The 27,802-nt window shown below is 41.1% G+C and overlaps 2 protein-coding genes across 2 annotated transcripts; both read right to left on the reverse strand.

The window, feature by feature from the left end:
• Nucleotides 1-9,111: 9,111 nt before the first annotated feature.
• odad1 (outer dynein arm docking complex subunit 1) lies at nt 9,112-16,128 on the reverse strand. Its single transcript, XM_062404652.1, has 14 exons — nt 16,058-16,128; nt 15,869-15,965; nt 15,228-15,417; nt 15,009-15,134; nt 14,347-14,460; nt 14,146-14,213; nt 13,868-14,055; nt 13,090-13,224; nt 12,710-12,792; nt 12,189-12,357; nt 10,375-10,538; nt 10,175-10,278; nt 9,709-9,795; nt 9,112-9,620 (listed from the first exon to the last, which is right to left on the reverse strand). Exons 1-14 carry the CDS (start codon nt 16,110-16,112, stop codon nt 9,521-9,523), a joined length of 1,680 nt encoding a protein of 559 aa, XP_062260636.1. The 5' UTR covers nt 16,113-16,128; the 3' UTR covers nt 9,112-9,520.
• Nucleotides 16,129-17,587: 1,459 nt separating this feature from the next.
• On the reverse strand, nt 17,588-24,019 carry LOC133968554 (taste receptor type 1 member 3). The gene is made up of 8 exons (XM_062404665.1): nt 23,722-24,019; nt 23,338-23,638; nt 22,630-22,986; nt 20,156-20,566; nt 19,872-20,075; nt 19,601-19,721; nt 18,830-19,200; nt 17,588-18,734 (listed from the first exon to the last, which is right to left on the reverse strand). Exons 1-8 carry the CDS (start codon nt 23,925-23,927, stop codon nt 18,147-18,149), a joined length of 2,559 nt encoding a protein of 852 aa, XP_062260649.1. The 5' UTR covers nt 23,928-24,019; the 3' UTR covers nt 17,588-18,146.
• Between the last annotated feature and the right edge of the window lie 3,783 nt (nt 24,020-27,802).

Genomic DNA, 27,802 nt, shown 5'->3' on the forward strand with positions numbered 1-27,802 from the left:
GGACCGCCTCCATGTCTGAAAGAGGCTTATGATGGAACTGGTTTGCATTACCTCACATACAGAAGTGAAATTAAAGCTTGCCAATAATTCATATTTCTGATGTGGCTGATTAATGTGATTACAAATTATGTATCTGCACATATTTTCCCTGTTAATGAAATCTATCATCATAACTATATAGTAATGTCTGATTCACAGAACAAGCTGTTTTTCTTTTCCCCCAGAGGCTTCAGGTGAACTTTCTCTGCTGCGTCTGCACACATTCATCCAACTGTAAAACCAGAGGAAGTGAGACAGCTCTGTGGTTTCTGCATCCGATCAGGCCTGCAGGCCACACAATCTTAACAAAGGTATAGATCACATTACATATTTTTTGTCAAGGAGCTGGCCTACAATTGAATTTCTTGATTTTGGCCACATATGCAAACTTGACCTCAATTTACATATTTTCATTAAACTGCAGTTACTGGGTGTCATAGCAAGAGTGTAATTTCCACTTGTTTAACTCCAGTATACATACACTTTAGCCTGCACACATACCCCTTCGATGATGTCACTCATTGGTCTTCAATTTAAATATTTGTATAGAGTTTTATTAACATCTTCCCCTTGAACTTGCATCAGCAACATCGAAGGATGATTTTTCTGACACATGTTTTTCTTCAGCCTCTAATTTGGTGACTCCTCAAACCTAATCCTGCACTCCAGCAGTCGTCTTGTCGGCTGCGGATTTCTTAAGAGGCCTCAGGGCCGTTTTTTGTCATTCAAATCACATTCAGCTGAAATATAATTATGAAGACTGTCATTACATGCAGAGATTAAAAAGTGTGTGAGGGTACAAGATGGTTACCAAAAATGTATTTGTTATTTCTTTCAAGAAGAATCTCAAGTCTATTGCTCCACCATATTAACTGATAATTACACATAATCATTTTAATGTAATCGTCCTCTATAAGTTAAAATATTAGGTCTTAATTATTTAGTTAGTTCTTATTTATGTTTACGATCATAACATTACTCCCGTCATGCCTAAAGATAGTTTTTTGGTGGCATGCATAGCTTGTGTCAGGCCTGGTGTGACAGCTTGTAATGATGGTGTGTTTTCATTCTCAACACAAATTGAGGGTTATTCTCCAACAAGTTACTTCACCGTATCTTCAATCATGATAAAGTGTAAATTATTCTCTGATATAACATTATGGTCAGTAACCCTGTGTGGGAATGGTTCTGATATTAATCTATTTATTTATTGCAGTTAACAAGAGGGCTAATTAACATTCTTCATTTTGAGGCAGATGAAAAGAAAACATGAGACTGACACGGTTTACTCAAAAATACAAACAAATAAAAAGGACCACATTACACTCGAGCCCAATTACAGGTGGTCATGTTTCAGGTTTGCTGTGAGTTGTTATTTGACACGCAGAATACGGCATTTCAGCCTCTGGGGGCTCTCTCAATCAAAACAACAACAAAAGACCTGGTTTGCTGATGTCATGAAGCAGCGTGGGATCATGGGAGTTGTTGTCTTCACCACCATTGCCTATGAATGTCTCCCTGTAGGGATTCAAGCACAAATCATGTTCATGGATAAGTTAATGTCTTCAATTGTTATTCATGCTATGCAGCAAACGGCAAGGAATAATAATGATCCATTACCATTGACCAGTACAAACAGTTGGAGGAAAAAAATGCTGACAGGAAGTTACAGCAGAGACAGACAAAGCCACAGTTAAAGTGGTTATGATGCAATTAAATTGGAACATATTGTCACATTGGATAAATTTGTAGCTTCGGCTGGGTTTGGACATTGTTGGAAATATTTTGGATAATGTAAATACACAGTATGTATAAGATAGGTCTTGTCTTTTTGGGGCATTGTAATAAAGAATTGTTAAATATCATACATTTAAAAGTGGGGTGTATATATAGAGCACTCCCTTTTGGAAAGTGGTTGGCTTGCATTTCTAAACCACTTCAGAAATAGTGTTTGCAATATACAATGAACAAGCTGTGAGGTAATCATATTCCCAAAGCAGCTTTGTGTAGTGTGGTTGAGAAGTAATACACAAAGCAGCACGATGGACTTACCTCACTTCTCTCAAAGACAAGCATTTGTTGTGATTCTTAATGCTACCCTTTATTATTTGGGAAATGACGACCATGTGGAGACCGCAGAGCACTGAGGCAGACATCCACAGTGTAATGGCCTCAGTGTGTGCAGAGTCTGCTGTGAGTCCACAGGCAGAACTGTGGGGCAGACTAAAAGCCAGCAGAAGGCATTACTCACCCTTTCTCTGGAACTGGAAAATGGGAGCAATCAGATAAAGGGGGAGTGTTTGTGAGATCATTTCCTGTCTTTTTATTTTGTTTTCCTACTTTGCCTACCTCAACATGTTTCCATGTGCCACTGATCTGTTACAAAGAGGGGAACAAAACCTGTGCCTCCTCTTCTGCAGGTAATAGAAACAAACAGAAACGCTGAAACAAGTCGGGCAGTCAAGGAAAAAGTTGAAAAGGGGACGCAGTTCATTTTATTAGCATATGCGCCAACAACTGGAGTGTTCACCACACTTTCCACAAGTAGGAACTGGAAAAGTTTTTTTGAAATTCTACTCAAACGTTACTAGACCACAAAGTTATACTGTATCGAACAGAGGCCTCTTTGTGTTCACAGGGACACATGTTTGAAAGTAAATTAAAGTTTTGCATCAGTTCCTGTGTCCTGAGGAAACATTTGACCACTGGCCTAACGGGTCAGAGGATATAAGATGGGAGGTGAGGCACCTTAATTCACCTTCATTTCTTCTGGACAAAGGACTGACCTGACTTGTGGAATGTCAATGCTCGGGGGTAGAGCAAATCAGGGCCCATCGGAAAGCAGAGGTCAGGATTAGCCGGGGGAAGGGTCTTGATAATTGGTGGAGTGGGTTGGGGCAAACTGAGCTCTTTTGTTTTGAACAGCAGTGTCCTGCATGCTCTGGTTGTCTTTCACTTATTCTCAGGGCAAGCTCTGCACAGTATAGGGACAACATGAAATTGACTTCTCACTGGGACTCTACTGTCTAATGTGCAGTGATGGGGAAACGTTCCTTTACATTACATGTCTTTTTTTCCCCCCCTCATGTTATTGATCTATAATTGACACAATTATGCACTGTCACTGTTGATTATGGTAAAAATGATATACACCACAAGACCTCTCGCAGTTTGTAGGAGTCAATAAATAAAGTTTCCACTGAAAAGTAGACAAATTAATTAATTGGTGTTGCATTAATAGTCAGCATCAAGACCAATTCATAGATAAAACATTTAAAAAATGTAATTCAATTATTTTTCTTAATCACTTATAGATCAGTTTTGGGCGACTATGTCACTACAGCAGCAGACTGAATCAAAACGGTAAAAAGGTGCAAAACGCTAAGTACATGTATTCACGAAGTATGTGTTAATAAATGTACTCAACAGCGGAACAACAAGAGAAGTCAGATTTTATATGTTATGTATCTGTAATATGAAAATCCATGTGAGTTCACAGCAACACACACAAAGTACCAAGATTCAAGATTCAAGATTCAAGATTCAAAATTCAAGATTTTTATTTGTCAAATGCACAACAATAACACTAAGCAGTCGCTGGCAGTGAAATGCTTGAGTCTCAGGCTCTCTTCTAACAATGCTCAAGTAATTACACACTATGCAATAAAATAAGAGAAATAGTATAAAATAGAATATCAAAATAGGAAATAATGTATATATATCTGAATATATATGAACAGCTGAGGAGAAAATAAAACAACAGTAGTGCAAATATGCAAATATGTCACGGTATATGTCACCAAAGCTACTCTGTGCCAAGAGACCCTGAACTACAGCAGCTCTGGATATTGTTGAGGCTGCTGCTGTTGACTGTTGCACTGTTGCATGGATTAGTCTGTGGGTGCTTTGAGGATTTGGAACACGCCACTGTTAGTGTTTCCCAATGCTTCAAGGCCTTTGGTCTCAGTACACTTTGAATTAAAGCAGCAGTGTTTGCAAATGCCTCCTTAATTCCCTGTTTGTGATAACCACAGGCAAGATATCGAGGTGCAGGCAGTTTACTCTGAATTATGAGCCGGTGTTTCTGGATCCGGTTTGGATGCAGAGGAGTAGAATGCTAGTTGTTAGTAAAGTAGCTGGGATGCAGATTACTGTATCTTCTCCTCTCTCCATGAAAAGGTTACTAATCCCGTACATAGTGCATGAATGTTTATAATGTAAGCAGCTTAAATCGTATTATTATTATCTTAATATTGGTTGGGTTGACCATACAGGGTAAATACAGAGTATAATGTAAATGACTGCAGGGACTCCACAGAGCCAGGACCGGCCACAGGGGCCGCACATCTCCCACCTGGCAGGACAAAGCTCGGTGGAGGTGGCGATGGTGCAAACAGCTGGGGACAAGGCCACTCGGGGTTCTGCTGCCAAAGCGACCCTTACTCTAAAGGAGCTGTGAGAAAATTAGCGAATGGATGGACAGATGGAGAAATTGTGAAATGTTGTCGTGAGATACCATATGTATTCTGTGACATGTTCACACAGCATGTACGTCGTTGTGGTAATTTCCTGTGTCAACGAATTTACCGCCGGCTGTATTTCAATTCATTCAATACCAAGATTTGTTCAGATTTGTTTAAAGGTGCATGGATTGAAAACAAGGCGACAGCAACAGACGAACATGTTTCACTGCTCACTTCTTTTTATCTCAGCAGCACATCAGGCATCAATCAGCCGATCAAATATTCAAAAACATCAGCAGGCACTTTGCACTTCCTGAATGAGAAATGATACATTGTACACCGTATTAGAACCAATACCACACATGCATAATACATTTGACTGTAAAACATACAGGGAGAAGAAAGAGCTGCATGTGAGCCATGTTGCCAGAATCTGTTTAACACGGATGCTTGTTTGGTTGAATGATCTCCTTGGGATACTGGTTTTCTAGATACGAGGGCATATTACTGAACACATGGTGGTTGGTGAATGTGACACGAGTGTCAGTGATCAAATGGATACAAGTGAAGAAAAAGGATTTAAATCAAGTAATGAATGAAATTTGTCTCTTAGGTATTATAAACCTCATTTTTTCTTGTCCTCCAGTGCTTAAATCCAACCTAAGCTGTACTACCTTCACCTCTTAGCTCCACCCCGGCAAAAGTCCTGCCAGGGAAAAGTGGAAATTTCCAGTAATTCCTTCTACTTTGCAAGAAACTGCTCCTCCTCCTCCTCCTCCTCCTCCTTCTGGTTTCCCGCCTTTCACTCTACCTGCTCCTTCCTGCAGTAAGATGAGTGGAAGACCTAATGGCCCTCTACTACTTTGCCCTGTGGTGTCAGGCAGCTTTCACTTAGACAAACATAACTCAGCTTTTTCTATGCATTTCTGCATCTTATCACAGAACTATGATCTTTCCATTGGAGGTGTTTAGGGTGAGATGATTAAATCTCTTGTTTTAGTTTGAAGACATCGATTAAAAAGCTGCTTTTTAAACAAGTCACTCACTCTGGCATCTTCGTCACAGTTTATATGTTTAAACAGTACATGATACCTTGTCACCTGCCAAATAAATATAAGGGGTTAAGCATTGTGTAACTGTCACATTAGCTCTTGAATGATGAACAGGGGTTGGTTTGAGATCACGGAACAGATTGTACATTTGCATTTTTATTTCTCTGGCTAATTTGATATTCTGGTGTCTGGCTTGTTTCGCTCTCCTACAGCTGATCCAGCTACAGTCACGGATCGGAGATTCAAGTGATGTGACGAGCACTTTGGTGATTACAGCGCAGGCTTAGCTTTGGCTCAGACATAGAAAGAAGATGCTATCGGTTTATCTCTTTCGCTTCATCTGCCGTTTTATCACTTCCTTATAATTGGAGACCATAATGTAAATATGTCCAGTGAAGATGATCTTTTAAGAACATATATAAATGACAGCTGGAGTGGAGAAGTTTGAGTGTGTGGATGGCACGAGGCACTCTGACCTTAGAACCATTGTGAAGCACCAACAAAGAGCCATCTGCACAGCAACCAAAGCCGAGATGAGGGACTTGCACACAGGGGGACTGAAGGAGGGGGGTGCACAGCGCGAGTGTGAAAGAGAAACAGATCAGTGATCAGTGATCAAGGAGAATTTAAATGGGGGTTAGATCAGCAAGATAATGTCTGAAATATTAAAACAGTCAGTGGGAATGTCTCCGAGGTTTTTATGCACAGAGAAAACATGAAGCTGCCCACCATGAGAACGTGGATCTTTCTAAGAGGAAGACGAGAGCTGCTGTTCTAATCACTCAAGTGCACATTTCCTGCCGCCTGCATGAGGACATGAAGTCAACTGAAGCTGTTTTAGGAGAATGATTAACCTAAAACTGGAGCTCAGTATGGCGGGTATCTGTTAATGCATTCATTAGAAATTAAAAGGCTTTGTCTCTGCATTAATCTGAGTTTTAAAATATATCTTGAATCAGAGGGCTGTTAGTTCAGATGTGAATAGATCTCTCTTCCGGGCTGTGTTCAGTTTATCATTGTATTTCACTTTCTTTTAGGGTGAATCGCAAAAATAGAGAAAACAGAGACAAAATGGTGTCGGGGGGGGGGGGGCATCTGTAATAATCACAAATGTTTCACAGGTAAGACATGAGACTCAGGATTGCTTAGCAACAGCAGTAAAAAAATAAATAACCATGTGGCCTAAAGAAACTGACAGTGCTGCCCTCCAGTGGTGGACCGGTGGCACATGCTGGTGGGTGGGGGTGGGGGGTGAATCGTCGCAGCGAATGATCAAGAGCGCACCTCTAAAAAGCATTAATGTGCAAGTACGAATGGGGGGAAGTCACAATCGGTTACAAGACCCTACAGCCTCATGAAAGCAGAAGTCAAACAACGATATCCTCTTTTAATCCTGGACACTATTCAAAAATGTGTTCGGTAATTCCATTGGCTGGGAATTGCACTAGCTCTCATGGCTGATGGTTGCCTAGCAACATGCATGGGAGGGTGGGAGGGGGTGAGTGTCGGAGGGAAGGAGGGAGCGTCGTGAGGGAAGGAGGGCAATGCTTCTGGGGAAATACCTGGAACATGTCCCAAATAAACAAATGAGAGAGAGAGACGTATTTTCTGGGTTCAGATAGCAGACACATCGGAGACATAAAGGTGCCTACAGTTAGTTCCCCGAACAGAATCACACCGAGCTTTTTATTTGGTTTATGTTTAACTATCTGTAGCGAAATGCAAGTTTACAAAAAAAAACTTTGTCAAACCATGAGCTGCTGGTTTCTAATGAACAGTGTTTGGAGTCTTGGGAGTGGAAGTGGGAGAGAAGTGGCACAACAGGACTTGATGAAGTGCAGCTGTCTGAGCAGGAACAGACCGCAGACCAGCACACAGCTCCCACATCAGAGTTCGGAGGCGACACAACCTGTGCTCGCTTGTTCCCGTTGGCACGGCCGGAGTGTGTAGGTGTTTCTTCACAGAGCCTCGTGGATAATTACTTTTTAATTATGCCGAGCAGAGCTGATTGCAACATTAACGCAAAATGAAGAGGAAGGAGGTGAAAGGTGAAAGGAGAGGTGATGCGAAAGAAGACTTGCGAGGGAAAAAGTAAAGAGTGTTCGTTTACAGGGAGGAGACAAGGTGGAAAATGTGCTTAAGTGGAGGGGGGGGGGTTAGAGGGCTGATGCTGGTTGGTAGGGCTTGCAGAGTGAGGTGGGCCTGGTAGAAGGTGGTAGGGCCTGCAGACGGAGGTAGGGTCTGCAGAAGGAGGTAGGGCCTGTAGAAGGAGGTAGGGCCTGTAGAAGGAGGTAGAGCCTGCTGAAGGAGGTAGGGCCTGTAGAAGGAGGTAGAGTCTGCTGAAGGAGGTAGGGTCTGCAGAAGGAGGTAGGGCCTTATATGGCTGCTGCAGGCGTTCTCAACAGGGAGCGAGGCCTCCTTTGTCGGCAGCAGGAAATGAGGTTTTCTGTTGCGATTAAAAGGAAGGTTTCTATGGCGATGCGGAGGGTCGTGTGCACACATAATGTGTTGGGAGGGGGGGGGGGTGCATGGGAGGCGGCGCACTAACTGTGAGTTGGATTTCAAAGAAAGCAGCCAACCCCCCCCCCCTCCACCTTTCCACAGCGCCCCCCCTCCCCCCCTCCCTTCTCTTTAAATATTTGATCATCTGTTTTCATTGCCACACAGTTGAAAGCTTAACTCGAGGCCATTGGTGGATTAGTGTTTACACAGTCGCAGTTTCACTTCCTCAAATTGCAGCGGCCAAAACCTCGGTCGAAAAGAAGTTCAACAAACGTCCTAATTAAACCCACTCGACTCCGGTTGGATAATTAGCACGAAGACCTCGTTTATTTGACAAACACACTTCTGTTGAATCGCCCCCTTCCCATGAAACAAATATATATATAAATAATGATGGCACCGGAGTGACCTTTTATTGAAGCCTAATTATAGTCAAAGACTTTGTTAATTGTTTCACTGAGCTGCAGTGAGTAAAAATATGTTTCTTAAAATAACTTCCCGTCCTGGATTTCTGAGACAGTCGCTCTCTGCGGCGGCGAACGCCATCTTTGCCCCAACACAGGTTCCGTTCAGGATGTTTGGAGAAGATGACATTTGAAACTTCTGAGAATCAATGTTTTGAAAGCCTCAGTGTGAAATCAAAAAAAGATATAGACCCTGCAGATATTACTGCCACACATGAAGATGATTCGATAATCTGTGAGCGGGTGTTAGTGGTTGTAGTGTAAATAGACAAATAATCGGTTTATTGAGAATGTCATATGAAATAATTTTTAATTAATGACATATTTTACGATATAGAGTAGAGTCAATATTTGGAATAATCATAACAAAATGTGCTCAGAATCCGAATTGACAATAGTTCCTCACCTGCTTTTTGTAAACTCTGAATCCAGGGCTCAGGAGAATTGGAAATTACAAAAGCTTCTACTGCCCCCAACCGTTCAGTTTGAGCGCTGCAGCGAGCCCTGCCAGTGAGCGAGGCTGCACTGAGACCAGGCTGTAGTCAAAGCCAGATGGCAAGTCACACATCAAAAGAACAGCTGGCTACCAGAGTCTGGAAAAGGCCTTTTTATTGCGCCAGAGCTAATTAGCTCGAGACTTGAGATGTGACTTAAACAAGTCACATCAGTGTGTAATACAGCAGGCAATGCTAGTGATTTGTCATGAAAAGGTGAAGTACATGTAAAATAATAAAGATTTTAATGTTTGCTTGTGCAAGCTGCAATACTTCAGCCTCCATTGTTTATGGTATATGAAGAAAACAGGCCCTTCAGATGCCGATAATGAGGATCCACATGAGCTGCACTGATCAGCACAATGTTACCTGGTTCAGTCCTGTTGTCAACATCTGTCCTCAGAGAGACAAACATTCAGGACATGTTGTAATGTCAGGTGTGACCACATGTACTGTACTCGGCCCCTCTGTGATTGGATCTCTCAGGGCGGATGTGAAAACCTGGATCAGTTCTTCTTCAGCAGAGTGCCGTCAGTCTCCAAACTGCTGCCTGGTCTCTGAGGCTGTGGTCGCTGCTTGCTTGACTGATCTCTGCTTCTGCTGTATCTATAAATAAAACGCAACAAATAAGTGATTTCAACTGTTGATCATGATTAACTTGTAGATAATTACTTGAGTGTAGAATTGCACCGACCCCATTATTCTTCTGCGGAGTTCCCCCTGTGAGAGGGGCCGTTCTTCCTCAAGGGTGACCAGAGACTCTTCTGTATCATGCTCCACACTAAAGAAACCAACACAGACACACTCATCAACCGTTTTTCGAGCACCTCCAGAGTGTGTGTGTGGGGAGGGGGGGGGGGGGGGAACTAGAACAGCTAATCTCTCTCCCTGCTTAAAAGGTGGCCGCATGGCAGAACTGCCTGAGACACAGGAGAGAGCTGCACACACTGAGACTGAAATTGCAGAATCAAGGAGGTAACATGGGACATGACAATATATGAAAAGAACTGAGAGGCGAGAACAGCCGGGCAACCACGTGCACGGTGGATCGTATGTGTGGTGTTCTGTGTGTTTGGTGCCAAGTTAACCCACTGTAGCTTGAAATGGAATACTTATAACAAGACTATCCACAAACATTAGGTGACAGATTAGAGGCCTACCTGTTGACTGGAGGCCGGAGAGTGGTATCCTGCTGAAGCAGCTCTGGATCTTGACCCAGAAGGAATTTGGGCAGGTCTTTTGGATTGTAGTCCTTCTCTAGATCCTGCAAGTGTACAACAACCAGAGACGTCGGATGTTACAAAGCAGAAACTCAAAGAGAGTAATGGAGGAACATCAGACGAGCAGGTTGGCAGGTTACCTTAGAATTGAGGAAAGCTTGTATGGTGAGCAGCTCGTTAGTCTTCTGTTCCAACAGACCCAGATAGGACATGATGTTGTTCTCACTGATCCCTGTGGAGGAGCCCAGCATGTCCTCGATCACAGAGCGGTCACACTCCAATATGGAGAAGGTGCTTTTCACCCCTGTGGAATGAGTACAAGAGACCCACTCATTTATTAGGAGATTGTGTTTTCATCTGAGTTTTGTCTGTTTTTCTTATAATTAGCAGGATTACACAAACACTGTTGGATGGATTATCATGAAACTTGGTGGAAGGATGCCATATGGGCAGGCAAGTGCATAGACATTTTGGGGGGCAGGTGCTTAAACCAAAAAAAGGGCACCCATCGCCAAAATTGTTTATGAAATTACAAAAAAAAATTATTTATTTTTGTTAACAAACTAACTCAAATTATCAATTTGAATAAATAAATGAATAACAGGCAAAAACAGACAAAACAAGGCCATATTGAATAACCAAATAATATGTTGATGTTAGGGTTAGTGATGTGATGGGCTCCTCTGGACCAGGTAGGGTAACTGATTCACCCTCATCTGTTTTACAAGTTGATGGCCTGATACATGCAATGTAAGCCCATTGCGCACATCATGCGCAGACGCCTACTGTGCACTTCCTGCGCAGAACCAAACTTCGCACATCATGCTCAGAAACTTACTGCGCACTTCCTGTGCAGAAGCTCATTGCGCACATCGCGCAGAAGCGAACTGCGCAGGAATTGCGCGCGCAGCTTTGAATTTTTTTTTTTTTTTTTTATAAAATGTTTCCCTGTTTTTATATTTAATTAATTTAAATTTACATAGTGTCATATAATTTGCAATTAATATGAGAAATCCTGCCAATCTTTATTGGTTCATTATATTGCCAGCTAGAAGATGGGAAAGACTGAGATTCGTACCCAAGTCTCTCTTATTGGAGAATGGACGCCTTGCCAACTAGGTCACACAGCCTGAAGATTACAATGAAGAATTAAGCAGACACATTGACAAATTATCACTAAAACTTCAGAGAAAATATTTTCTACTTTACTACATATATTTGACAGCCTTACTTAAAAGTTACTTTTATATTTTCGGCTTATAGATATTGGATGATTTAACATACTTTAAAAACCTATTGTTAGAGAATAACCCAGTACTTTTCCAACCTTGTCTTCAGACGCCTTACAATAATCAGTCTGCTGTGATGTCCTGAGGCTGCCCCCTGCTGGCTGCTGGGTTCCTCTGCTGCTCTAGCTTGGTTTGTGCAGCTTGTGATTAACCAAAGATGTCCATAAAAGAAAAATATTTAATATCCTTCAAGGGCAATTTGATGTACAACCAGCAATCATCAATTGATGACAGAGAGAGTAATTTTTATTCTTAAATATTGATGAATGAAGAAAAAATTGGGCTCCAGCAGAAAGGCACTTTTCTCATCCAGGGCAAAAGGGCCAGTGCTTGAGCACCACTAGGGGTCTATCTGTGCACGTGCCATATGGGTCAAGAAAAGAACCCAGTATTTCCATGCAGATCCAAACTCAAATCTGGATCTTGTGAATTTAGATGTGTTTTTTATGGAAAATACTTCTCCTTTAGACAACAAAAACAAAATTTCCCATGTTTGTACAGTATGTTCATTTAAAAGACTCCAGGTTACACAGCAAGTTCATTGGAATTAAGGAATTATACTATTTAAACAGTGTTTCTATTTCCCCTATAATTACATTTGTCAAGGACACTACCCAGGAAATAATTCAGAGAATATAGATAGACCCATAAACTTGATGCCCAACCTGCTTTACTCTTGTCCAGGATGTTGCTTATGATGCTGGCTTGGTTTTCATACTCGTCAGTTTGGGATTCAGTTTTCTTTTGCTGTTCTTCGATGTCTCCCAGCAAAGAGCGGTGATTTTGCTCCTGCTGCAAACCTTTCACCTGAAAGTTCTCCATCCCCTCTCGGATCTGGCACATTTCAGCATAAACAGAAAAGATAAATAGATAATAGACATTAATTAATAAACATTCTCCTCACTGAATATCACATCTTCCCTTTCAAGTTGCTCTAATCTCTCTCAAAATCTAAAATGGCCATGAACAATAGTCTTTACGACAAGGAATTAAGTATATACTACAATTCCTTGTAGTATATCCCAGTTATATACAACTGGGATTATATACCAGTTGTATATAATACATAAAGAGAATCTCTTTATGTAGTAAAGAGATTCTCCTTCTCTTTATGTAGTAAAGAGAAGGAGAATCTATAGGAGAATAAGCAAAGTCCCATGGATATTGTCAAAGAAAACATACTCACATGCTTGATTTGATCCCTCAGAGCTTCAGTCTCATTATTTTGCTCATTAACAACATTGAAGTGTGCAAAGTTGCGGTCTTCACCTACAGATTGAAACAACAATGAGATACATTTAAATCCTCGGAACTGATTATCCCAATCGTCAAAGCGGGACGTTCATTTATTTAGATTTATTGTCCCTCCAAAAATAGAGAAATGCAAATTAATCATCGGAAGATTTTGCTACAAAGAAATGATTCAGGCCACAGCTCAACATAAAATGTGTGCAAGTATATTTACATTAAATAAGAGCCAATTTGAAACTGCAGAAACTGATCCCTCAATAAACAGTCATTAGACAGCATTGTCTTTGTGTATGGAAGAGTCAGGATGGGATTTACCCTGGATGAACCTGGTGACCAGCATGTCCAGGTTGTCCTCTCCTGTCACTGTGTGGATCCTCGAGAAAACCTCCTCGAGAACATCTAGAGACTCTTCATCCAAGTCCATCCTCCGCTGCTCCTTCCCCTCAGACACTAGGACAAACCATCACCGTTATACATTTCTTATTATTGTCAGTGGCAGAAAATAGTTCAGACTCCCCCTCAAAATCAACATTGTTACAATAAGATAGGGGTGTGGAAAAAAACATGCACACATTGTGTGATGTGTTAATGATAAACAATAATTTAGTATGGCCCTCGAAGGATGTTATGAAAATGTTTATGCCCCTTGATAGAGAAAAGGTTCCCCCAACCCTGCAGTAAGATTGTCTTTGTTTTTCTAAGGGTGGAATTCTTCATTCTCTCTTATGCTCATGGGATATACAACCCTGAAGGAGATAGTGCTTTTTATAGCCTGAGCTGAAAACACAAAATAAGCCATATCAAAACCGGATGTATGTCCACCTTAGGTTCACATCGTGATTACACCCGGCCAAGAGCACCACGTGCTTGCCGATAATGGGCCACATTTGCTATTTTACAGGCTTGCCAGTTTCCTCCACAAGGGGGCCTAAAGGTGCCCACATCCATATGCTGTCAAGGAAAGGTCAGCCTGATAGATAAACTTTAAATATGTTCGCATTAATATGATCACTGACAGCACCACTAAAACCATTTATTGTTAATATTATCTCTAAGTAGAAATATTAGCAACAGCAGGATGGCCTTGTCTTACATCGTCGGTGTCCCATCTCGGGGACGTTGTCCTGCCCGCTCCTCTCGCTGCACTTGACGGTCATAAAGTCCTTCAGGATTTGCTCATGTGCAATAACTCTCTCCAATTCCTTCATCTCAGTGTTGTACTGGGCGAGGTCCTTCACTGCCTTCTCCCTCATCATGTTCATTTTGGACTGAGCCTCCACCCTGAAGTAGAAGGATTCATAAATGAATAAGAGGACTCCAAAACCAAGATCATAGGGACTTTTACATCATTATACCCATGTCAAGCCTGACCTAGCATCATAAGCAGCAGTAGACAGGTTGATCATTTCTCCAATCTTCTTGCGGATCTCCTGCAGCTCCTACAACTCACAAAGTGCAAAGACATGCTTTTTCTTGACAACTTAAAAACAGTGTAAAAGCCTAAATACCAGACTAAATAACAAGGAAACTAAACAAAATATAGTTTGACTTATCTATGGTGTGACTTCTGACCTTGTCCAGCCTATTGTGTAGCTGCTGAAAACGGATACGCTCCACACAGAGCATTTGCAGCTCCTCCCTCAGGTGGCTGTTTTTGGACAATTGTTCATTGAAGCGAGTCAAAGCCTGAAAAGGACATTGAAATAAATTAAAATGGGCAATACAATTACATTTAAATAAAATGAAAATACAGAAAATATGTACCTAATATACCCTTTTCCCTTTAAAGGGAAATATTATTGTTAGAGAAATGTACTTGAGTTAACTGCAGTAGTACAGGAGGATTGCATGAGTATGTATACTATGTTCGAGCATAATGTATAAAGCGATATCCACATAGACTTTTACATGTAGAATATATTTATATAAAGACTTTTATAAGTACAGAGCCTCGAATGGTAATCAATGGTAATCAAAATAAGTGTTACATATATATATATATGTGGGTATAATTTCACAGGAGCATACTCAATAGTATAACTATCTAAAGATATGTACATATATGTGCATAGATTATAATCTATGTATAAATAGATATAATTTCACAATAGTATATAATATGATGTTATGTTCAGATATAGCATAGGTGAATTTCACAATAAGATGCAGACATATGGAATAGTCAGAATTGATATATTCTACTATTGACTGGACAAAGATGCTTCAGAACTCACTCTGTCCAGTTTGTATTCCAGAGTTTGAATGGCCTTCTGAGTCCGCTGTACCGCCGGCCCTCGTGTGTCACTGGTACTGACCTCCCCTTTTCTCAGCTCACACAGCTTCATCTCCATGTCTGAGATCTGCTCACAATACAAACACATGACTTGATGATCAAATTAGTTCAAACAGTAACTAGACATTACTGACATACAAAGTGTAAATGACTTGATAACCTCTCTTTTTAAGCCTTTCTGACACTGCTTTTCTTTTCTCAGCTCCTCCTCCAGCACGTCTCCCTGCTCCAGCAGAGCTCGTAGTCGCTGGGTGTCCTCACTGTCCTGCTGTTGGTGGGACAAGCTCTTAGATACGCAGAGGTTGCGATGCAGCTCCTCCTGCTCCTTCCGTAGCTGGTCCATCTCCAGCCTTCACCCACAACACACAAACAGCAGCTGACTACAAACACACACTGTGAACTAGGGCTGCAACTAACGATTCATTCAACATTAATAAAAACCTCTCCAGCAGTTCTTCTTGTACGATGCGTTTTTTATATGTATTACAGACATCTGCAATTTAATCCTTACGGTGCTGCATTTATGACAAGTCAGAATCAAGTAGTGCATATCGGATAAGTGGAATGAAAGATTAAAGCATACTATAATATAGTTCTACTGAATTGTAGATTTCGACAATGAAATAAAACACACAAATTACAAAACAGTTTGAATCTTACTATGTTATGACATACGTTATAACAGACGGGATTAATCAATGACTAAATTCGCTGCCAACTATTTGTATAATGGTTAAATCGATACGTTTTTGCAGCCCTATTATGAACACTGATGTGGGCAAAGTGTTTGTGTTTTGTTACTGCTGTTTGCGGATCTGCTCCCGGGCCTGAAGGCTGTAGGCCTGCCGATCTCCCTCCATGATCCTGAACTGCCTCTGCAGCTTGGCCAGTTCTGACTCTATTTAAACAACACCATCATGATTGACTGTTACAACTGGACAAATTACATCACAGAGGGAGGATCAAAATGTAAGTTAATCATAATATTACCAGTATTATCAATATCCATCTCAGCGTTTTTCCAACCCAGAGGATCTCTCAGCATCAACAGCAGTGGCCCAACCTATTGAGTTGGTAGCAACCGTTGCTAAGTGTAAGGAATCGTAGGCCCTGAGTTCAGGCTCGCAGGCAGCAGTGACACCGCTACGCCTCCTCCTCATCCACTGACCGCAACCAGGTCAGACTGTGACAAAGGGTCTCGAGACATTGATAGTGTAGGCAGTTGATCACTGTGACTTTTCGTCAAACGCCATATTACTGGCGTGGTGTTAAAGTCCATCAACTCGATGTGACACACGAAATTGCTGCAACTCCAGTGTTCATTGTTAACTCTCCCTCAAACTCAGGTGTGTAACAACAGTTTCCCCCCCGACAACATGCATATGGTTTGAAGGAATGGGCGTGGCAAAAAAACAGACACTGGCGCCCCCTCAAGTGCAGCCCCGGCACCACGATTGGCCGACGTTTGTCTTTTCATAACAAACAAACAAGTATATTGGATAGATATGCTAGACCAGGGGTCACTGACAGGCGGACCCAGAAGCCGTCCCGTACGGACCCGGACCTACAGCCAAAACAGAGGGTTATGATTTAAGACCTGATCGGCCGCTTCTATCTGTAACCGGCGCAGCTTTTTTAGTCTTTACGTTAGTGGTTTAGCGGATGAGGAAACATCCAGACCAATTACATGCGAGTTAAGCCATCCCATGTGATACTCCTCAGCCAATCTAGTCTGTGCATTCCAGGCGGTTAACATTGCGACTCTTCAGTGCAGATAGATGAGAGAGCCTGAGGCAACTTACACATGAAAAGACGGTAGAGAGAAAAAGAAGGATAGCGACACAGGTAGAGGAAAGCAAAGGGAGAGATACAGAGGAGTGAGACGGAGAAAGGGAGAGAAACAGACGTAAAAAGTGGAGGAGTGGGATATAAGAGGGGGAAGAAAGTGAATCTAAAACTGTTCAATTGCTAAGATGTGTTGAAATGTACTATCTGTAAAATTGGTTGAGACTTTTGAGTCAAGATGTGAAACAGAAAAATGAAGATTATATCTTTTGCTCCCTATATTTTCCTTTTCTGAAGTCAAGCCCTTTATTTGAACATGCACAATTTTCACATTGTATTATATTAGTTTGAAATGCAGCCCTACTTTTATGTAGGTAATCAGAGAACATTATACATATCTGCAATCATGCATATATGTTCAGTTCTACGTTACGTGACAATAAATATTGTCAAAAAGGTTTTGAATCAGACTGAATTCATTTGATTTGACAGTCAGGAAGTTAGTACATGCACATGCTGATACACCTAATAGGCTACTATAATGTATACCACACTAAATAGTTAGACAATTGGATTACATTATATTACATTGAATTTCATTAAGCTGACCCTTTATCCAAAGCGACTTACAATAAGTGCATTCAACCCCGAGGGTACAGACCCAGGACGACAAGAATCAAGAAAGTACAATTTCTTCAAAATATAAATATTTTTTTATTCAAGGTATAGTCGGCATACAAGGTATGATCTTCCGGACCTTATCTTCAAGACATTTTCTCTAACTGGACCTCTTTCAATTTTAGTTGATACCCCTGCCCTATGGCATTGCATAGGAGAACCCCTTTTGGGTCCATCTAGAACCTTTTTCTTCATGAGTGTAGAGATGGCAGCATGTGCGTGTGGAGCGGCTCTTTGCTCTCTGGTTTTATGCAACAAGAGAAGTAATACTGCTAATTCAGTTTACAACTGCATAAGAATGGAAAACAATTGAGTGAGACAATAAGGAATCAAACTTCGTAAATGGACCATATTGTAGGGTATTTATTATCATGAATATATATATATTAAAATTGTACAGTGTTCTGAATCTATACTTTGTATTTCAACAGTATATCAGTCGTATAAGGAAAAACCTACAATAACTAAATGTAACAGTATTTTCATAGACTTGATCCCTAAACTCTACAAATTATACAAATGTAAATTTGACGAAATACTTGATTCTTGAATATTGTTTATCAGAGTTTTTATTCATATGATAAAACTGCACTGTGGTGGCTGTTTAAAGACCTGTTTATTGGCCTGTCTGTGTCTGTGCCCCCTCCTCAGCCGCTGTTGGGGGAACGCCCTCTAGAAAGGTACAGAATTGTTCTGCTGTGTTGAGGTCGGGTTTCCTCAACATCAAGTAGCATTTTGGAAAGTAGTAGGCGGCCCCCAGTCCAAAGTTACTTGCCAGGATGAAAGAAACATGGACAATGGTCCTATACTTGTCATTCAAGCCTATGTAGATTGGAATAAAGTACACCCAAGTCACACTGTAGAGCAGGGAGCAAAAGGTGATGTCTCTGGCAAGGTTGTACTGATGAAGAGGCTTCACCGCCATGAAGGTGCACATGAATGAGATAAGGGCCATAGCACAGTTGAAACCTTGCATTAAGGCAAATCCAGTCAAAGGAGACATTGGACATGACAGGAAGGCCCTCACAAAGTCTATTTTCATGTTTGCCACATGGTCAGATAACCAGGGCCATTCCTGTACAAGCCAGCCACAGAGAGCAGCCTGAACTGCAGAGCAGACCAGCACGAACAGCCAGATCCCAGGACCTCGAAGCATGTGCAGGTGAGGGGCGACTGTCTCTGGGAACTCAGTCACAAAGAATATCTGTTTGAAAACAAATGTGGTTTCAGCCTGTTCACAATGTGTTCTCTTTATATCATTCTACATGACAATAATGTAGTTCATCTGTCATTCCTCACCTGCAGGGAGATGAATGTGATAATGGAGAGGGCGACTGCTTGGAAAATGGAGGTAAGTGGCAGCTGCAGACGACACACAGCGTCTCCCGGCTGTCCCAGGAAGAGCAGCAGACTGAGACACGCTCCCATCAGGCTGAAAAGAGCCACAAAACTCAGGGCTCCTCCTGAGGCCTTCACCAACGGGGTCCCCCGGTGTTTCAGGAACACGACACCAACCGACCCCTGACACAGCAGCAACAGCAACCCCGCCATGATCAATAGCAGAGCTTCAGGTGTGTCCCAGGACAAAATGTCAAAGATGGGATCGTCGCACTTGGTGCTGCGGATCCGGGACCAATGACCCTCAGGGCACTTGGTACACTGGATGTCGTCTGTGAGTCAGAGAGAACTGCAGGAAGTTAGTGGGATGAACAGGCACACCTCTGAGGAATCAAATCAAACCATGAATGTGTGCCACTTCCCTGGCAGCAGTTAATCTGGATTGATTCAGAGGTAACAAAAACCACACATGAGGTCCTCTAAAGATTCAACATTTACATGTGATATCTTGTTGATTTAATACATTCCAGCTAAAGTGTGAAAACTTCAGATGAGATTTTATGTGCAGGATTATGTATTGGCCAAATCATTGCAGTGGGAACAGAACATTAAACTGTAAATTTCACAACTTGTATAGGTAAAAACAAAGATAAAGCGTATCAGTTAATGGCCTTCAGAGGTACTGGTAAACCGATTTTGTTGACCGGTGGGTGAGAGGTACAACCACATTACCATGTTTTGCTTGATACGTTCCTGGTAAACAGTCAATACAATCAAAACAGCAGGAGTGGAAGCCTTTGACTCTGCGAACCTGTCCTATCTCACATGCTGCTGAACAGGTGGACTGAGGAGCCTGCGAAAGTTAATGCATCATAGTCAGGACTGTTATGGTACAAAAGAAAAAAATCTGCGTTTAGGTGAAATGTAAAAACAAATCTTTTAAAGTGCATATACTGCATGTTTAGCAGTTTGTATCTATTTTCTGATGCGTGGCTGAAATTACCTCTGAGTTTGCAGTGTGCCATTTGAAGAGGGACTTGTTGATTGTCAGTTCTCCATAAAAGCTTCCAACATTTATAAAATTTAACCCTGAGGCCTCCCAGCTCCACTCGACCAAATCGTAACCCAGGTTTGGGTTGCCATTACTGTCAAACTTTATCTCTGTGCCACTAATGTTTACTGACGTGTTCCTTAAAACCTCCAACAGCTGCAAAAGAAGATTTAAGTCATTGTTAAATTTTATATTTGCTTAATCAGCTATAACAGCAGACGAAAAACAAACATCACCTTCCAGGGATAGATTTTAGATTCTGATCCCCACATACAGGCAGTTGAATTACACTCCAGCAGTTTATGCAGTGCCTCTGCCACGCTGTAGATGGCAGCATACACATTGAAAGCCGAGCGCTGCACTGCTGGGTCTTTCACCAAACTGATGTTATCAGACGTGAAGTCCCAACACTCTGGGCAGGGATTGTTGTATGCCTTTTTTGTTGGACGTGACGTGTCGGACTTCTCCTTGCTCAGCCTGACGAGGAGCTCCTCTGTGTAGGGAATGAGCAGTTCCAGGGTCTGTGTCATGTCAGTGAAGCCCAGGATTGTTCCCACTCTCTGGATGTTGGGGAGAGAAGTCATTCTGTTGTGGAGGGACCAGGATGTGCTGCCAATCCACACTCCTGTTATATTCCTCCTGATGACCTGGAAGGGATCAGACAGGAGGATTGGTACTTAACTGAGTTTAATCTGTCAGCAGTGGTGTGATGTAAAAGTACCTTTACTCCGTTACTGTAGTTAAAGGTTCAGTGTGTAAGATTTACGTGAATCATTGGCAAAAATGTAATATAAATCCAGTGTCGAAATTGTACAAATTGTTGTTTTTCTTTACCCTAGAATTGGCCCTTTATATGTAATTACTTAATATTTACATCGGGAGCGGGTCCTCTGTACAGAGGCCGCCATGTTTTTTACAGTAGTCCAAATTGGACACCTTTTGGGTTTTTAAGACAACTCAAGGTTGGGTGACACCTTTAGATGTCACTAAATCGTATACACCAAACCTTTTCGTAAATTGTTCAAGTATCTGTACTTGATTACATTTGTTTTTAGGTGTACTTTTCACTTTTACAAAGCATTCTGATGCACGTTCACCTAGTTTTTTTTATAACTATAATCAATAACTATAATCAATAACAGTAATCAATAAGGCAAGGGGGATTGGATCACTGAGCTAATCAAAGTGGACGGATAACATTAGACCCGCGTCCTGCAGCAGCAGGATTATGAGTGAAGAAACACCTGAAGTGGATTCAGAGACCTAACCATGAAGATGTTGTAGAATGTTGCATGGGAGAATACACTCTGAAAGTAGTGTTTCTTTTAATACTTTATTTCAAGGCCCCATATTTGACACTATTCCGGGATTGAAATTGAGGTATTGGTACCCGTAAAATTATTTATCAGTGGTTTAAGGTCGAAAAAAATACTATTTCCTCTTCTGCTCCTTTGTGGCGCTCCAGACTGAACAGGCCGTTCTCGACAGTCTCCTCTGATTGGCTGACTACACTTTGAGTGACACACGAACAGCCAATCACCGGTCTCTATTGGCGCATGAGGGAAGTCGCCGGTAAACACAAATGGCGGCGACTCCAGTTGAGAGTAAAGTTAATATGTTTTTGAGCTGGAGTCCGACCCCGAGACGGACACAGCTTCAGAAAACCAGCCGCCCACTCGCGGCCGGTGACGACAGGATGTTTCAGAGCGGTGAGTTACACTTTCGTCAAACCAGCCGCCGGCCCTTTTTCGAGTGCGCAATTTATCGCGTAATTACGGCAATTGACCTGAGGTTTAGATGAACTTATTTTTCTCCTCAAAACTTTATTTAGAAAAAGCTCCGTTTACTACTGCCACAAATATTACGAGTAACTTTTTGAGCATTCCTCTGTCAAAGTGCCCTCCAGGGAACAAGAATGAGCCTCCTCTGCTTTCTTCATATCTTTAATTCATAGTACTCTAGGCCCTAGATAACCGTAAACGCCCCATCACTAGAGCACTCGAAAAACGACCTAACGATCTAAATTGGACCATCCAAAGCGAGAGGCGGCTGGTTTGACCACAGTCAGGTGTTGAGGCCCTGCTGCGTGCAGGAGTGTTTTATTCAGTTTCTAATATTGCTCGGTTTAAAGGCTCAGCTCATGTAACTAAACGCTTAGTTACAAAACACTGTATTTGATATGAGGCCAGTTGCTTTAACAGGTTGAAAATATAAAGCGTTATCATCATGTGTATAAACGTGTTGTTACTTCATTAGTGTTTTTCCTTATGTTGCCGTAAACGTAGACATTAAAGTAAGTTTAAACGCTGTTATTTCACTAGTAATGTTGGTTTTTCCCTCTACAGGTGCAGCTGTGGTTATTGTGCCATGATGCCAACAGAAAGAGAGAATGTGCTGCAGGGAGACACACAAGGTAGATTATCAAATAATTTTCACTGTTGCAAAGTCGTAACATGGTGGTATCAAAATACCTAAAGTACATAAGGGGCCTAATTTTTTGTTAAGTCATACGTCACAATATGGGGCCTTGAAAAGCAACGCACTTACTTTTACTCAAGAAGAAAAGTTAATGCTGTACATTTATATTCACTTAAGCAGATTTTTGTCTATTTATTCGCATTTCTACTTGAGTCAAATGTTTGCGTAAACATTCTCCACCACCGTCACTCAGTGTAACAGCTATTTAACGTGTGGTACCACATTGTCTCACCTCTTTGAAAAAGATCTCAGCTGTCTCTACAATAGAGAAGACCACCACCACTCGGACATTTGTTGCCAGGATGTTGTCGATGAGGGTTTTGACTGCTGGCATGGGGTCGCTGTAAACTGGAATCAGCCCCTGATAGGCCACGCATACCGACATCTTCTCTGCTATTTTGGAGAATTGCTGCACGCCTTGTTGTCCGTACTCTTCTTCACTGCCCACCACGGCCACCCAGTTCCAGTTAAACTCTTTCAGTAGAAGAGCAATGGCGTCCACCTGCCACTTGTCACTAGGCACGGTGCGGAGGAAGGATGGGTAGAGAAGTTTGTCACTGAATTTTTCGCTGGTTGCCCCGTAGCTTATCTGGAATGAGAGGAGTCATACAATGGTTTTGGGTATCATGTATTTTACTACACTGATTTCAATATTTTTGTTGATTTCTCAGAGAATAATTCATGGATTTTGAAAAACGGCCATGTTCAGTCGACTGATGTATATAAGTATTAACAATTAAGTGCTGTTTGGGAGGTATGCGCTCTTTAACTGCCATTCTTGTTGACACCCTGTCCCTTTACTGAAGTTGCAGTACAATTTTGCATTGCAAGTAGACAGTGGTCTTTAAACAAAAACATCTGACAACAATGAATGACCAAATTGAAATGCGGTTTAGATTTTGAAACAAAAGAGTGTAGAAAGACATATTTGTAACCAAACCTGTGGCAGGAGAAAGAAGCCCAGGACTTTCCCAATGATGGACACCATTTCTGAGCTAAAAGGACCAATCACGGCTGATATGCTGGGCTCGTAGTTGGTGTAATTACACTCCACAGACAGCGCGTTGGTGGATTTGGCTGTGAGGAAGGAGATGGTAGGCTTCACGATGACGGCTGATTGTCTGCACGTGTCGTAGATCTCATAACCCAACTTGACACCGGGGAGCAGAATCTGGTTTGCGTTGATTTCATCCACTGCATATTTCATCACCAGAGAGAGGCCCAGTCCATATACATTTATCCTGTGGGATCCCAAAGGAGAAGCCACATAAGACAGGTTGGTGCAGAGTCTCAGATAATAGGCCTCTTTTACACAACACCTTACCCATCACAGCTGATGTTGTTGGGCTCCGTCCTCTGGCTGAGGTTGCTGGTGAGCTGGTTAATGTGGAAAAGGCCTCCAAGCATGATGTCGCCAGGCAGACTGAAGAGGCTGGTGGAAATGTTCTGGAACCACTCGGGTGAACCCTTCACACTGTGGCTCGGTCTAAACTGCCAGCACAGGACCAGCAGAATGAGCGGTGAGGCCATGATGCAGATACGCTGTAGACTGGTGTTAGCGCGAGGTGAACATTGTGTGTATATGTGTCAGTAAAATATTGTTGCATGCAAATTCAACACAAAGCTCTGCAGTCGCTGTGATTGGTCCCTCCCTTCCCTGACCACCTGAAGAAATAAAATGAAGTGAATGGTTTGTTAAATGGTCCTTAAAATACAGTGACCTACATTTACATTTGTGGTATGAAATTAATACTCACTATTGTAATTTTATAGAGAGATATCTGTATTCCTATGAATATAGCAAACAAAATTTATAATATTCATTGCACTATTTTGTCTAAATTTGACAGAACATTGAACAAGTTGTGAAAAAGGTGGCATCGTATAACCGGTATTTATGTTCTGTAGGTTTTTTGCTTGTAAAAAAGAAAGATTCCCTTGAGTGTGACTGGTGTGTGTTTGTGGTGCATGTGGTGTCTTTCATTCCGGACCATTTTCCTGACATTTGCTTGTGGTTTGTACTTTGATGCTCTTTGGTGTAACTTTCTGTAGGAAGATACATACTGTAAAATCACTTTAACTGTGCTGCCACTGCAATTGTTCTTCAGAAATATCAGTCTATGTGTGTTTCTTATCATTCGACTCTTGCGAGGATTTAGTGATGAGTACAGAGTTCTCTAATATTATAGTAATGACTATTGAGTACTCATGTATTATTGAAATAATAACTACTGACTACTGTGTAATGTTGTAGTAACGGATTAATAATACTAATGTATTATTGAAGTGATGAGTATTGAGTGCTTATGTAGTGCTGTACTGATTAATACAGAGTACTTATGTAGTATTGAAGCCACGAGTACTAAGTAATTGTGTACTAAAGTTATGAGTAATCATGTACTGTTGATGTCATGAGTGTTGATGACTACTGAGTACTTTTTGTACTCGTGTTATATTGTAGTGATGAGTACTGAGTACTGGATTATGATGGGTGTAGCAGACGGTGAGATTCCATCATGAAGAGGATCTACAGCTTGTTGTTCTGAGTCGTCATGTTTTGCATTCACCTCAGTGTTGTTTTGCATTATCATTTGCAAACATAGTTTTTCATCCCAACTAGCAAATTGACTTATTTCCTGCCACAATATTTGAATAAACCACCTGTTGACATATGCACTTTTAAATGGTCTTTAAAATCAAAGCACTAACGTTTTACTTCATAACATCCTCAGTTTTGAATACACTGGTGTTGTCAGGTTGGAGGATACAGGTTAGTAATGTTACAGAATCATTCAGGGGAATTACTCGGCTGCAGTGTAGATTAACAAAAGGAAGAAACTTTAAAGGGGAACAAAAGGGAAACTTATTCACGGCTCTATAAGAAAGTGTTTTGGTTTTACCGGTTCAGTTCCTGAGCATGTCTTTTTGATGTCTGCATATTCACTTTCAAAGGAAGGAGTGCCCAACACGGCAAGATGTATTCTTCTGGTTCACAAGGTAGTTTTTGTGATTAACTCATTGGGCATTAGTTGCTTGACTCAGTCGGCAGAGGAAGCTGTTACTGTGCATGTCTTTCAACTTTCAATATGAGTTTCACATTTTTATGTTTAACGATAAAAGTCTGACATTTCAAAAGCATTGTTATTTATGATTTTTCATTAAATCTCATACAGAACAATATATATCCCTCAAACAATAGCTCATTATCCTTTACAATCTATGCTCTGTTACAAACACTAATCTTTAGTATGCAGGGCTGCATCTTCTTTTACATACAGTACACGTCATAACATCTATACAAAAATTACTTTTCTACGTTTCTCACAAGTACACTTGATGTGAACAGGCCTGATCTGAAGATGTATCAGTTACAGGACGGGTTTGTTCAGGGACATGAAGGAGGAGTTCTGTTGCCTATCTTGGTCATCTTGACGTAAGAAGAGCGGTGATGAAAGTCTTGTCCGCTCGTTACACCTACACTTCAATCTTTTATCACGCGCCCGCATTTGAGACTAACTTCCCCGTGAAGAGTCAGGATCACTCTATTTTACGGAACCATTTTAAATCTCTAGTCGCTGGCTGGATCTTGTCTGCGTCTTGTGAATTCAGATTAACATCTTGTTTATGTTTGAGCAGCTTTCGTTCTCCAGCGGGAATGGACCTTTTGACCTGTTGTTTGTTGTAGCTTCAGAAAACCTTCATTAAGGATCTTATGCCACCATCAAACTCATACAAACCCATTTTCTGTCTGGTTTCCTGGTGTTTGATTCAATGGTCTGGCACTGACATGCAAGGGTTCATTATCATAATAACACTGAGCCATTTGTGGTTTGTTAAAGTAAACTGTCTATGGGCTGTTCATTATAGTATTGGGTTTCTGAAGGTTTCAAATACTTAAAGCCATAGTTAATGAAATTTAAAAACTATATCTACTGGAGTAATTTCTTACACGTTATCTCTTAAACTACAGAGACACAAGGCAGTACCGACAAAAAAATTCTAACCAGGGGGTTTGTGGACTCATTTTGTAGACTCAGATCCACATAAATCATGTTTGTAGATTTCTTTTGTATTTTCTATTGAAATTTCTCAACATATACTACCTACATCAGCACAAAAAAAACAACAACCATAAATGAAAACAATTAAACAAATGTGAACATTAGATACTGTGCATCCCAGAAATCGATAAAGAGAGACAGAAGCAGCATAAATCATCGTTGACATAACTAAAACCTACAGTTTACCTGGTTTAAAGAATTGCTGTAAAAAATCCACCTAGATAGATTTTCGGTTTAATTTGTTTCTTTAATGGTTTTACGACAGGAAGCACTGGTAGCTGTAGGAAGCTCCTTATTTCATTATAAACATTTATTTTGTTGTATTTTTTCTTTTAGCAGAAATATTTATCAACTTAGATTGTTTAATACCCTTTTTTATAACTTTATCCACAGATCAGTCATATCAGTCACACCCCATTTATTAAGTAAGTTTTTAGGACTCGTTGTTATGTACTGTTGAGAAGTTCTGATATAAGAATATATGGTGATATAATTATACTATTTACAAGCCATATTATCCCTTCTAGCTTTCAGTCATGTTTTCATGCTTTGGCTAGTATGATCAGAAAAATAGGTATTAACTGAAAAAATCAAAAGTTCTAAATTGATTTGGTGAGTCCTGCAGAGACCCTGAGCAGTGTCTTTATTCTTCTTTATGTCTGTTCAAAATCTACACCAACCGTTATCGGTGGAACTTCCCCCTGATGAAATGAAACCTTTTGAAACATGTGAAGAGGCAAATTAAAAATAAACATCCGCATGATGATGATGATCATTTAAAAGTTGATTTCTCTGAACAGTCCCACAAGTCTAGATGTTACCTTGATACTCTATTAAATACACATTTATTTATTTTACAGTATTCACCACCTCACGAGTGTAGACATTTACATAACTCAGCCAGTAGGTGTCGGCGGTGTGTATTTTATAGACTAAATCTATAGGACTCACACAGTCTCTCTTTGTTGTTAACTGTTGACATCTGTGTCTTTATAGAGAAAATGGAATCTTTATATAATATAAACAATGGGAAGACTGAGGTGAGAAAAAGTATTGTGTTGCTGGGGATGGAGCGAATTGAAGCCTCCTGCCGCTGTGTGGGCAGCAGGTACAATGTGTAGCAAAGTGCTGTTTGAACAATTGATAACAGAGGTGAGTCAAACTGTGTAAATGTTGAAAGGATTTTCTTTGTCTCTGAGTTTTGGTTCCCCCAGAATCTGACCAAACTCGGATGTGTCCTACGAGTCCGGAATCATATTTTGTCTGTAGATTTCCAAGGGTTAGCCTTATGACCTGCAGAGGAGGGAACATTGTTGCACAACACCTCTCAGATTGACACAACAT

The sequence above is a fragment of the Platichthys flesus genome, chromosome 2 (assembly GCF_949316205.1).
Source record: "Platichthys flesus chromosome 2, fPlaFle2.1, whole genome shotgun sequence".
NCBI classification, from domain to species: Eukaryota; Metazoa; Chordata; class Actinopteri; order Pleuronectiformes; family Pleuronectidae; genus Platichthys; species Platichthys flesus.